This window comes from Argentina silus (assembly GCF_951799395.1).
Source record: "Argentina silus genome assembly, chromosome: 14".
Classification (NCBI taxonomy): Eukaryota; Metazoa; Chordata; class Actinopteri; order Argentiniformes; family Argentinidae; genus Argentina; species Argentina silus.
Genome location: NC_139668.1, coordinates 7,196,625 through 7,210,898, shown reverse-complemented (window position 1 = coordinate 7,210,898; position 14,274 = coordinate 7,196,625). Strand labels below are relative to the sequence as shown.

Here is a 14,274-nt window from a genome sequence, read left to right as displayed (position 1 = left end):
ATAATGCCCCTTTCGAACATTTGGCAGATCCTTTATCCTGTTTTGGGAAATGATGCAATTTGGCCGATTTGTTGATGTTCCTTCAGTGTATTATAACTAATAGGATTTTAGGTCTTATTCTAATTCTTATCTAATCTATGTGGACCCATAATTGTTAAAGCATTCGCTCAATGGGGTTCAATTCCATTACTAAAAGTCTGGCACCTAGTCGTTCTCTCTCTCTCTCTCTCTCTCTCTCTCTCTCTCTCTCTCTCTAGAGATTAGAACCCGCAGTGAGGATTTGGTAATGAGTTGGGCGGGACGGCAAGGGGGAGCGGATTTACCAATGAGAATATAATATGACGTCCAAGAGAGCTACTGTGTTTTTTTCTCTAAATCCCCTCAGGGCAGGCGACCAGTTAGGTTAGGTGAGCAGAGCACTGCAGGTTTTCATACAGTAGTAAGTCACATCTCCCCTACAGCCTGAGTTGGTGGAGGTCACATGCAGGAGATTACAGTTATGTGAGGGTGAGATTGTGTTTTGCTCGGTTGCTCTGAATCAACAAGCCATCAGCAGCTTAAATGACTACTAATCAGGAAATGCTTGACACTGTTTGTACTGTTAGGACATTTGAGGGTAGGATTCACTGAGAGAGCTTGTTCAGTGATCGCATCTAAAGCAGGCCGAGCAGTATGGTGATGTATTTGTACAGTTTGAGGACATTTGAGGGTAGTTCTCTGATGCTAATATAGGTTCAGGGATTCATGTCACATCTCAGAGTTGTGCAGTTCTGATAGTTTGACGTTTCCTCTGGTTCTCCCCTTGGGCCCTTCTGGAGTCCCCCCTGGCACTGACCTCGGCCCAATGTTTTTTGGGTGCATGGCTCTAAAACTTGGTAGAGCGCAAACCATCTGTTCGCTCAGTCGGGGGGCTGCCAGCAGTCTACTCTCCTCCAAGGTCCACAAAGCATTGCACTGTAGAAACTTCTAGTTTTTAGCTAAAGCTGCCTCACCATAGCACATATACTGAAGAGTGTTAACATAATTCTGACAATGTAGCATGAGTGAACCCAATGATCGTTTTTTGTTCGATTAAAAAAAGACTGTTAGATTAATTTCACAACTAAATGTATCCAATTTAAAATTCAAAGAGAGAGATGCTGTTTCAGGTTCGTTCAATCTATCTAAAAAAACAAAACATACAGTATATTAATTGTATATTAGTATACATACAGTAGATGATTAAGTGTGCATAGTTTATAAGTCTGTTAACAGTTAAAACACCAGTTGACATCATTAGAGAGGAAGACTTTAAGGTAACAAGGGTCTAACATTGGGCAGATAAAGGGCAGATAAAATACAGAGAACAGCAGCAGATCCTCTACCAGAGGTGTTTAGAATGCACAGCACAAAGGAACACAGCAATGGGAGGCAGAGAGAGAGAGAAAGAGAGAGAGAGAGAAAGAGAGAGAGAGAGAGAGAGAGAGAGAGAGAGAGAGAGAGAGAGAGAGAGCTGGGTGATTTGTGTCCTGATCAGACAGCAGAGGGTTGGACTACCCCAGCCTGAACACAGCAGCAGCCATCTGCATAGAAGCCTTTTGATTATCCCTCTTTCTCCATCTCCCTCTGCTGTATCATCCCTCTCTTCCCTTCACCAAGTCTCCTGGCCTCACCTCCCTCACCCCTGTGGCCTCGGTGACTTCGGGAGCGTCCCTGACCATGATCACTGACCCTGCCCCAGACCAGCACCATATGGCTCCCCTCTGCTCTCCTCTGTGCTGAAGCATTGTGCCCAGATTATAAATGGCCTTTAAAAAATAATTTAAGAATACCATCGCGACACTGCTTCTGAAGTAAGCCGCTTTCACCACCAAGTTATTTTCAGCTTTTCAGTTTTATTATGTGCAACATCTGTTACTTAAAGGGGGATGAAATATATGTCTACAGTATATACTCAGAATGAAAACAGTTTAATCCTCTATTTGGATTGTGGTTTCATTGTTTTGTTTTCTGTTTTGCTTTTACTTCTGGATCTATTGTGTTGCTGGTATACTCTACACTGTTATACAGCTGTGTGCTGTGTGTGTGTTTGTTGCAGAGTTGTATGATGTTATTCTTAGGCTGAAGGCACACCCCTGCATGAGGGCATCAAGGGGACATCACATTGTGTGTGTGTGTGTGTGTGTGTGTGTGTGTGTGTGTGTGTGTGTCCCTCTAACAGGGTCATACAGTATGTATGTGTCACCATTAATGTACAGTGACAGCGGAAGGTAGCCTGTGGCACCACCACCACTGACCACCACTAACTAAAACACTGCACATGCGACCTGCTGTGCTCTCTTTGTCTCTACAGTCACACAAACACACACACACACACACACACACACACACAAAACATTTAGTCTTGCATGCTGGACTCATAGGCTCTGTGGAAACAGACAAGCACAAATGTACGCAAACATACAGTCCCAAAACACACATTGCTAGGTTACTGTGTACGTACCCTCAAACCAAATTAAGAAGGGACCAATTTCCTTAGATACATATAGAGACAGTATCCCAGTCCCACTTGTGGAGAGACTCACATGGATGAGACCAGTGGGTGTTGATTGACTACAGAGACATGTTCAGATGGAGCTCAGCTCAGCCCCCACACAGAAACCCAAAAGGCCATCTGCACTGCTAGGCTATTGTGTGACCATGCATTAAGCTATTTTATGTCTTCTCTAGATTTACAGCGGGCCAGTGCTGGTCCTAGACAGAGTATATATCATGTGCCCTGAGAAAACACAATGGTAGTGTGCGGGTCTCGCAGATGCTGAGCGGTGGATGGAAGGATGGAGGTTGGGGTGGGGTGGATGTGTGTGTGAGTGTGTGTGTGTGTGTGTGTGTGTGTATGTGTGTGTGTGTGTGTGTGTGTGTGTGTGTCTGTGTGTGTGTGTGTGAGAGAGAGAGAGAGAGAGAGAGAGAGATAAAGAAAGAGAATCACCCAAAATCATACTGAGAGCACGGTTTTAGGGATTTCACCTCAATACTTTATTAAATAATCATCATCATCATCATCATCATCATGAAAAAAAGGAAAAGTAAATGGCATTCTAACACATGAAAAAACAAACAGTCACATTGTTTTCTTCTTCAAGTTTTCCCCGACAACAGTATTAGACATATGGCGCTACGTACACGTATGAGGTGGCTTTACAAAAGTCAAAACTTCATTTAGTTTATCCCCATGCCATTTGCAGTGGCAGCTCATCATGGTGACCCAGTCAGGGTTAGGGTTGGGGAGGCAGTGGTTGAGATGTGTTACTGGTGAGAGCTGGCTACAGGTGGATATGTGAGGAGTGGGCTACAGGTGAGTCTCTGAACTCCACACCACTGATCTGTCACACTTGTCCTGTGTTGCTACAGCACGCTGATGTTTGTTGGACTATTAAGAGGAAGCAGAGGCCTACAGTACAATCTACCATCTACGAGGGTAAAGAGCGGAGGTGTTCGGGACAGCCTGTGACTATCTCAACACTACAATAGCCTCCTTTGTGCACCAGTTTCACCATCTGTTGCATTGATGAGGGTCACTATTGATCCCATTGATTCTGCATTTGCTATACACACAGCCACTAGGGAACGGCTGGACTGTTGACTGTGATGTTGGCATCGTGAGAATCACTTTCGCAGAGGAAATGAAACAGACAAGAATTGAGACACTTCCTTGTACGAGGTCGCGGTCGTGCCCGGCAGTCAGCGTTTCTCAACTCAACAACCTCCCAACCCAACCTGAAGCCATTACTATGGCCGTAACACTTCACGGTTATTGACCATGTCAGCCATGTTGAGATGGTGTTGAAAGTCAGCTGTTTCTATGGCTAGAGTAATTTGATGTCTTTGAGCAGTAAGATGATACAGCTCTGTCTTTGTTCACATGAACTCACATGCTTCATTGTTTGAAGACAAGGGCCAATAATACAAGAAATGAGAGTAGATTCTCCGTCTCTGTCATTCAGTAACGTAACCACCACAACAATAATAATACAAACAAATTGCAGTTATAATTATAACAGTCATCAAGACTTTAATAATTACATACTAATACTGTTGACATCAGATCTCCCATAACTAGGGAAAAATCTAATGAGATTTTTTAAGTTACCAAAAGAAATGACGTTTCATTGAAAACACAACGACATTTAAAAAAGCAAATCAAACAAAAAGCGATAGTAAAAAAAAAAGAAAATAATCTAGTCTATCTGGCTGGCATGCACACCACCACAGTAGCAAGACATGACGTGTGTGTTTTTATTTCTTTTTTTTTCCTGTCGGTTCATTTTGTTACACAGCAACATATTTACACCGTACAATGTCTACGTTCCTTATACATCTGCACATCTGAATTTCAAAGGTTTGCCATTGAAATTCTACACCAACATAGCAGCATAAATACACTGAGAAATCAAGTTTTCACAACTCACAGAGCAGTGGTGACTTTAACAGCCTTCTTCCTCTATTTCCCCAAACCACAGTCACCCATCACGGCCAAACTAGGGCCTGAACCAGGTGAAATGTTCCGGATGGTTCTTAGTCCCATCTGTAGAATAGGTCCAAGTTCAACAGTCTTTTCTTATGTTGCGTGCATCCCTGGTTGAGTCTCCATATTTAGTCCATTTGTAGTGAAGAAGAAACACTCGATTAACCAAAAACATCCTGTCTGCTTCTGATAAAGCTTCCTTCATCCCAAAGTCAAACTGAGTTCAGGGGTCCTGCTGCTGATGTGTTTGATTGGACAGATAAAGTCAAGAGTTCCTTGTTGAGAAGTATGATTGGTTTGAATCAAAGTAGCAGTTCCAGTTCAGGCATGTGATTGGATGAACAGTGATATGATCCAGTTCCAAGTTTGATTGGGCATAGGTAAAGAAACCGGGGGGGGGGGGGGGGGGTTTCTTGAGGTACAGTATGGGTGGACCCCAACCAGCTGATCATGGCATATCAGAATGATACGTAGTTCAACTGTAGCGTCTGCAGAGGCCTCTGTGTTTCTACATCTCTATGAACCTAGAGTGAAACGTGAGCATGACCCTTGTTCCTAACATTGAGACAGTCCTACACTGTAGACTACATGCATAGTATCTATGGGCTGAATCCTGACTGGAGAATGACATGCTTAACAGAAATGTTCGCGCTTACCTCCCATTGACGTCAATGAATGATTTACCCGAAAGTGTGAGTTAACAGCTATTGTCTCAAGTTAGGCTTTGGCTCTATATGCATGTAGAAACATTATATAGCAACCTTTCTGAACAGTGGTTAGATATACAATAATATTACACGAGTAGAGCACCCAGGCCTTGGATAGGAGGCTCAGGCCTTGTGTAGCGGATCAACACTATGGCCCACTCTCAATCTCTGTCACCCCTTCAACCATAGACCCCTGTCACTAAGGCTGTGTGTGTGTGTGTATGACCTAACAAACACAGCCATTCTATTTGCTCTTCTCTTCACAATGGGGGGAAAATCGAATCAAATGAAACAGGCAGGGAACAACAGCTGAGTGTGTGTGGAAAGCGAGAGGGGGGATAAGGGGGGTGAGGAGAGGGGAGAAGGAGGGAGGGAGGGAGGGGGGGGGTGAGGAGGGGGAGGGGGGTATTGCTGTAAATACACTAGTGGCCTTGTAAGCGCTGACCAGGGCCACACTGCAGGCACAACAAGCGCAACAATAGGAGTGGCCCCAGTCCATGGCCGACGACCAACGCTCCCTGAAACAGAGACGGTGGTCCCCAACCATGAGCCACCCTCGCCCCGCTCTGGTCTCTGGCTAGATAAACAAGGCCTGTCCCTGGGGCACTGGCCTGTCTCCACCTCCAGTAAGCCTCAGTGAGAGCTGGAGGAAGAGTGAGGCCTGGCCACTGGTCCTGGAGGGGGGGGGGGGGCTACAGGTTGTAATGAGGAATGATGTGGCAGGATTTGAAGGCTGAGCTGAGGGCCAATGACAGGGGAGGATGGGGAGGAGTGTGACACCAAAACTCTGATTTGTTTGCTTAGTTATTTCCTCATGTTTTCATCCCTCGCTCTCTCTCTCTCTATTTGATTGGGTGGGGAGATTAAGACTGGATTACCACTGTGTGTGTGTGTGTGTGTGTGTGTGTGTTTGTTCCAGGCCAGTCTCTGGGGGGGTCTCACAATTGTGTTCTTCCTCATCACCTTCAGACCCTTTGCTATATAGTGCGTGCGTGTGTGTGTGTGTGTGTGTGTGTGTGTGTGTGTGTTGGGTATGTAAGAGAGTTGGGTGTGGGGGGGGGGGGGGGGGGGTGGCACACTGTACCCATGGCTCCAGATGTCCTGCAACAATAAGATTAAGGCCCGTCTGCTCTGCCACATGCTGTCGCAGGCATCCAGGACACCCGTCTGGGCGGAAGTCGAGCATTGACGTTTGTAACTCCAAAACGGTTCTCTAGTCTCGGCCAGTAGCCATCTTGGCTCTCTTAACCCAGAGCACTCTCAAGATAAAAATAGGAAGGGCTGAGAGAGGAGAGGCTGCTTTAACCACTTCAGTATCAACACAAACAGACAAGGGGTTTGGCAGTAAAATCTGACAGCAGGAGTACCTCTCTGTCCTTGTCTTCCAACTACGTACAGGTGTGTTTCTACAGAGCAGTCTGGTTACCGTGACTGCAAACCGTGCGGTAGGTATTGTAGCTCAGTGACAAGCAACAGCCTGCATTGTGGCTGATCGGGGCTGAGTGGGAGCCTTAATTCACACCCACTCTTTCTTTCATATTTCTGTCAAATGAGATGTTGTTGTATGCCTTTGCAACTGAGATGACTCTGATCTTTGGGGCACAGCTTGCATTTATCCCCTGCAGACACACACGCACACGCATGCGCACACACACACACACACACACACACTCACAAAAACAACAACAAACACACAGAAAACAGCCTCCTGTTCCTAGCGCAGAGGCTCATCTGTGGCCCATGTCTGACAAACACACATAAGCACACACGGGACCTAGATTAAAATGACTGGGTTTCATTCAAAAAGAAAAAAGAAGGAGAAGGAAAAACCTGAAAAACAAGGCACTGTCCCTAGAAGTCATTTCATAGCAGCTGAGGACACACAGGTGACAGACGAGGACAGTGCTGCTTAAAACAAAAACAATAGCCTTTGGACGCAACAGTCCACATCTTGTCAGGTCAGCACCACACTGAGGCTCACCTTCAGCACAGCCTCCCCCTTGCTGAACACGTGTGTCAAACACACTAAGCATATCCATGCAGCCTCTAGCCCATTGTTAGAGGGGACCTAGCACACGGGACAAGGTATTTAAAAGTGTACAGTATGGATTAGTGGCTGAACCTCTAGGGCTAGGGAGTGGACAAGAGGGGGACAGAGGTTGAGAGGGGGTGGGGCTGGAGTAAGAAGGGGAGGAGGGGGAGGTGTGTGTGTGTGTGTGTGGGGGGGGGCGGGGGGGGGGGGGGGGGGGTAATCTGTTAATCTCATTAATACCTCGGCAGCGGGTGCGCTGACGACAGGCACAGGGAACAAAAGACGGGGTAAACAGCTGATGACCCTCGCTCGCTGGTGCCCGGTGCACACACACACTCACATGCCCACGCACGCACACAGGGCGTATTCTGCTCAACACTAGGAACCTCTGCTGTGATAAGGTGAAATAGAAGGAGATAGAAACACACAGGCAGCCCTGCAGACAAACTCTTTGAGTGAGCGGTCCCCTCAGGCCAGATGACCCTGAACCGTCAAAAGGCTCCTGCAAACTGCCTGTTTGTTTTGCTTTACTGATGACAAAGCACACAACAGGACCAAAGGGACACGACATGGATTTTCAGCTGCTACTTTCAATCTGACCTCCCATTCATTGATGACACATGAGACGTAGGCCTACACTGGAATAAACCTCCGTAGGTCCTATAGTAATGTCTTATCATATCATCAGTTATTAGGTCTGGGAGTTTTTTCATTTTTTTTTGTCACAATACCATCTTTTCCATGGTAGTAATGTCATTGATAAAATGCCTTTCCCTTTGATTGGTTAAAAACCAACCATTGTTTACAGTATCTCAACCTTTCACCAAGTCTTGTATGGGGTTGTAATAAGTGAATTCCTTTTTGTAAGGCCTGGAATGAAGAATGGTATTGTGTTTCGATACCATTCCTCATTCCATTGCATGCATTACAATGAGCCTGTCCTCTGATTTCTACCTCCACCAGCCTCCCCTGTGTTACAGGTAATAACAGCAGGACAGCTGAGAAGACTGTTGCTACTCACTGAGACACATGAAGTGAGAGTGGTGGGGGTCAGAGTTCACAGAGGAGGAGCACAGGTGGACCAAATGGTTCCAGCATTCAAGTAAAACCAGGCCAGAGTATTCCAGAACAGCTTGTGAAAACAATGTAAACGACCCAAATTGATGAACTATAGCAATTTCATATCAACATCTTAGAGGAGAAAGAGTTTATCCCCACTGTCAAAATAGGCATGGCTCATACTTGGAAAATGGCAGGGACTTGATATAGAAGAGATAGAGATGGGTGACAAGGAGATGAGGGAAAGATCATTCAAACAATGACCATTTAGAACTCCCTCCTGCATCACATTAGGAGGTAGGGGACGAGGGGACAAATATTTGGTTGGGAGTCGGTTGGGGGGTTGGGGGGTTCGCGGGGGGGGGTTCTACCCTACCCCTCCTCTCACCGGTCCAGCACCCGGCTGTAGTCCTGTGGGCCGCAGCCCCCCTCGCTCTTGAGCTCGGCGAACACCTGGGTAAAGAAGTGCGGGTCTGCGTTTATGCGCAGCATCTTGGAGCTGGTGGCGTCTATGATGGCCAGGCAGCGGTCCCAGAAGGCCTCCTTGCCGGCCTCCACCAGGAAGGGCTTGAGCGGGTAGGAGATCTCGTTGCCCATGTAGGAGTAGGACAGGTAGAGGCAGGTGAGCAGCGTGGCCTGCAGCTCGTGCTCCGAGGCCACCAGGTCCCCGTCCACCACGTCCCGACACAGCATGTAGACGAAGACCACGTTTGCGGGCGTGACAAAGGCCTGGTCCTGCCAGCCCTGGAGGAGGAGGGACCGGTCCACCGCCCGCAGCCACAGCACCGGGTCGGCTGGGGTCAGGTGCTTGAGGCGGTAGCAGCGGCCACACAGGAACTCGCCCAGGCAGCGCAGCAGCTCGCTGGTGGAGGCCTGGACGATGACGCGCTTGGGGGATGAGGCCACGGTCCCCTGGGGGACCTTCTTAACGGAGGAGAGCTGCTGGGGTTTGCCAATGCCGTAGCCGTGTCCCTGGCCCAACCCCAGGCCGTAGCCCAGCCCCAGCCCCAGTCCTGCTGGCCCATCGTAGCTGGAGAGGTTGGCACACGAGAGAGACTTCTTCACGTTCTCGCGATTGAGGTGCAACACAGGGTCCTTCTGGTAGATGTTGATGTTGTTGTTGTTGTTTAGGGGGTCACCCAGGGCTCCGGGCCCCCCGGCATAGCCTTTCTTAGAGCTCCCCCGTTTTTTGGTGGAGGCGACCAGTCGTTTCCAGGTCAGTGCCGGGAGGAAGATGGACTGGCCACGTTTCAGGCCACGTTCCTTCTGTGCGTTCAGAGAACGACTGCTCAGGCTCGGGTAGTGGCTGAGCGAGCCGGGCCGGTTGTCATAGTAGCTGCTTTTCCGGGACCCGGGTGACAGGGACAGTACTGTGCCCATGGCGACTCAGTAATTACAGATTATACTGGCTTTGTGGGGTTGGACAGAGGTGAGCTTGAGGTTCAGTCTTCTCCTTTAACTCTTAAAATCCAGTGACACATGACAGAGCTGTAACACATAAGAACAAAACAAAACATGTACTGTATGATGGTGGGAATAAAAAGCTAATATTTGAGTAAGGACATATTAAAGACTACAAATAAATGTGACAATTACTAAAAAAATAAAATAATAATACATATTTCGAAAAACATTTAGTCTAGAGTTGCGGTCCACTCCTGTCAAGCTGCGCGTCTGCGCCGCACTAGAGTGCTATTCGCATTTGTGTATGAAGACACAATTCCCCAGTGTGAGGACATTTTTTCATCCGCCTCTATTGACTAAAGTCACTAGACTCATCCACATATTCAAGCAGCTCGTACCTTTGTACTGCAGTGCGCTGTGCAATGAAACAATTTTCAATTTTCATGCATAGTAATATTCTTCTGTTACTGCGCACTTTAGGCTACCAACAACAAGCCTTAAATCACAAGCTGATGAAAGCTCCTAAACATAAAAACAAAATGTACATTTTGTAATTCAATTTCTTTTTATGCAAAATACACATTTCATGACGAAAAACATACTAAACTTACTAAAAAGACAAGATGCTCACCTGTTTATCATCGGATGTCCGGTGTCAGACCGTTATTCACAATATCGCTTGACTGTCGCAGTCCGCGATGGGTAAAAAACCTGCACAAGGACTGTCTCGGTAGACGTACCATTGACAACTGCTGGACAACCGCTCAAAATATATAAGATTCGTTCAGAAATTAATTCAATTCAAGTCGCTCTTCTTTAGCCTATTTAGTGCGCCAAGCCTTAAACGACCCGTTGGTCTCGCCAAGTAGGGTGCAGGTGTCCTCTCAATTGATGCAGACTACATCCAAAAGCTTCGTCCGTCGTTAGAAGTGCTGAAAATGTGTGCAAATTATATTGTCAGTCGAGTTTCCATCTCTGTTGACGGTGCAAACTTTCGCTCTGATGTATGACAGTCCATTCGATGCATTCCATCCTCGCAATAACCTTGCAAGATGACAGAACTTTATGTAAACACAAAGGGCATCACTTTCACATTCCTCTTGCGGGTCGGTTTAACATGGAGCAAGCGCTGCCACGGGGTATCCTATTCTGTTTCACCCGGTAGAGGGACTATACCGCCCGGGAAACGGTTCGGTGTCGGCACTCACATCGGTCTGCTCCAACACTGACCACACGGAGCAGCGCGAGGCAGCTAATCAAATCGTTTCCCTGACAGACTCCTCCTAGCAGGGGCGCGTGAGCTCAGCTGCCTGACGCGCGCATAAACACAAACACTGATGGCGAGACTAAATACTGTTGATATCACTTAAGGTTGTGGTCATTAAGAAACTTTGTAGCTCATGTTATTTTGTTTCTCTGCAAACTGTTTGTGTAGTTGGAGTCCGATGAGGGATTCTGGCATGTGGGCTTGTATGCATCTCAGAGACTAGCCTATAATAAAGTCCTGAACATGCAGCCCTGTCCTACATGCCGCATACACAGTTGTCCCTGGACACATAGGCCCACTGTACAGTATGCTGCAGCATAAATAGGTCAAATGGCTGTGACCTGAATAATTCCCCCCCCCCCTCGGGCTAAGGAAAGACCAACAATAGGCACAAAAAGCATAGAGTAACCAAACTAAATAGCCACACTAGTATCAGTATGTGCTAGTAAGTGGTACTTGTGATGCTTGCCTTGTCCTATAAAAGTATCTAGAGCCATTATGCAATCTTCTATTTCTGATCACCCATAGCTTTAGGCATATGTTGAGAATATTCACAGCCTGTATTCGCTAGAGGCAGAGATTGAGTACATATGTGTTGGCAGGGGATGATACAAAGATACAGCGTGAATGAGGTGCCGTCACAAGGTGGTTGAGTGACCGAGTTACTATGCAACCAATGGATCTTGATAAAGTGCTTTGTCACATTAAAATGTCATATCCTGTAGCTCTCCAGGCTCTAGACTGAGAGGATCAAAGACACCTCACAAAAATGAGAAGAGACAGAAATAGATGATTCCAACAAGTGCATCACATGTCCTCACACAAATCAGCATTATAACTTTTACTCTCTCTCTCGAGGGCAAACTCAATATATCCTATTGGGAAGAATTGATGCAAACAAGCAGCTTTCAGTCTTTGAGCCCACTTGGGTTCATTGATGCTTGTGGTTGTGGTTGTTGAGGCTTTTTATCGAAAGCGACTTACAATAAGTACATTTACGTAAGTAAAACCTTCGATAAGAACAAGTGCCATCGGCAGTCACAGTACTAGAAAATGGAAGAGAACAAGTTAGGGTCTTTTTTGAAGGGCAATTGTGTCACTCACACTTCCTGTTGCTGTTCTGAGGGCCGGCCTGCTGTCATGATTTCTGGCGTTGCAGCAATTATGAGTAGGCAGAGAGAAATAAACAGAGAGAGAGAGAGAGAGAGAGAGAGAGAGAAAGAGAGAGAGAGAGAGAGAGAGAGATGATGAAGGTTATCCAACTATCACACAATCCAGTTTAGATGAAACAGAGAATCATAAAGAGCCCACAGGCCTATTTAGGAGTTGTTTTGCTGAAAATGTGTTGAGAAAAGTGAGTTGGAGGATCAAGTATGAATCGATTTATGATCATTTGCTCGATGAAAGTTGCTCCATCTAAAGTCAATAATTAATATAACCAAAAGGGGACCAGTTCTTAATGCCACCCAAAGTGATTTCTAACATGCTTTTAAAACCGCCGACATTAACTTTTGACAGGTCCTGGCAGAGTGAAACCTTACTTTTATCTGCCAGGAAGTCCTCAGTATCTCCTGTCATGCCATCAATAAGTCTCTCTGAAAGACAGCACATCACACACACACCCATTTACCCTGCAGTTCAGGGGAGGCTAGAAATGAAGGTAGAAATCGGAGGATGGGCTCAATGTAATGCAATATAGATTACATGACCTGCATGAACTAACGGATGCAGAAAAACAACATTTAAGCCCAAGGCGTCGTCTCCCACTGGCATAGACCCATCGTTGTGCTGCTTTTTTTCTGCCCAGTTTATCACAGTGAGCTAGCTGATTGGCTTGGCACTGTATAGGGGAGATCTCCTCCTTCACACACACACACACACACACACACACACCACACACACTCCTTCCCTCCACCCTGCACGGACAGCTGCAGGGCTGCCCGCCTCTCCTGCACAGCTGACCCGGGCGCTAGCAGCCATGAAAGGAGCTCTTGTTACATCCTGCTACTACCACTCAGATAAGAGGGAAAAACAGGGCCATTGCTGACTGTCCTCTTTCCACCATTTTCTATCCTCACCATTGTAAAGTGTCTGCACGGCTATCAGTGTCTAGTAGTGTATACTGTATGTAACTGAGTTGAATAAACTCACTCATGACATTGAAATACCCCCATCTGCGCCATCAAATTGCTAGCTTTTTGGTAGCGTAGGTGGTTTACATCAGGTATTTTGGACGGTGTGTATTGGCAATTCAGAGGTCGCAGGTTTGTGTGGAGCAACTTGTTGTACGTCTGCAAGACTGTTTGCAGCGACTTGACGTCAATCACATATAATCTACCTCGCATATCACTGTATTCTGTTCTCAACCAAATACTCTTTGGTCACATTCAAAAGTAGCTCTTATGCCTGTGCAGTAATTAAGTAATTACTCTAGTAATATCATTGTTAGCATATATTAATAATTAAATGGTATATAGTGTCACAGGCAGTATTTCCTGCACTCCACCGCTGCTTAGATAGATATTTGTTTATGGTGCTTTCACACCTACCTTGTTTGTTGCGGATTTACCAAACTTTTTTGGTTTGTTTAGATGGGGGAGAACACTTCATTCTAATTCTTGTGCGCACCATCGTTTCAAGTGAGATCAAGTGAGTTCACGTTTCAATCCTGCTTGGTCCAGCCTTTTGTAAATCTCAAGCAGCCTAAGTTTTTGAGTAAATTGGACAGATTTTATCCCCATCATGCAACAGGTATTGAAAGGCCCTGATCAGTGCTGGTCGGCAACTGCTCAAAATGTATCCTCTTAAACACAGCCAATATATCTGTTGGCAACCCGTTTACGATGTTAAGCAGCAGATTATTTACTGCACGCAGCCTGGACAGGCACTCATATTCAGCTATTTCTTCAGATACTTGTTGTGTTGTTGAGAATAGCAAATATTGTTAAGGACAAGATCATGACTTGTATGCGAGGCTAAATGACCATGTTTGATAGGGTCCATTTTGAGCAGTTGCCGACCAGCACCTTTCAATACCTGTTGCATGATGGGGATAAAATCTGTCCGACTTCAAAAATCTTGGCTGCTTTGAGATTTATGAGAGTCACGAAATCGAGGCTCACACAGTTTTTAGAGCAAGGCGCTGTGGAGCCCAGCAGTTACTTCTCACCAACTATATGAAGCAGCAAGTGCCTTCATTGTGGGAGGCACTTTTCATGACCAATCATGAATGTTTTTTCATGACGTGTATGGTACCTGAATCAGGGAAAGCTCTATATGCAGCGATATGTAGACTGTGGTA

At 46.2% G+C, this 14,274-nt stretch overlaps 1 protein-coding gene across 1 annotated transcript; it reads right to left on the bottom strand.

Moving 5' to 3' along the window:
* Positions 1-8,686: 8,686 nt before the first annotated feature.
* LOC310814838 (cyclin-dependent kinase 5 activator 1) lies at positions 8,687-9,682 on the bottom strand (the record flags this gene model as incomplete). The annotated part of the gene is made up of 1 exon (XM_083684374.1): positions 8,687-9,682. One exon carries the CDS (start codon positions 9,680-9,682, stop codon positions 8,687-8,689), a length of 996 nt encoding a protein of 331 aa, XP_083540500.1.
* Positions 9,683-14,274: the final 4,592 nt, after the last annotated feature.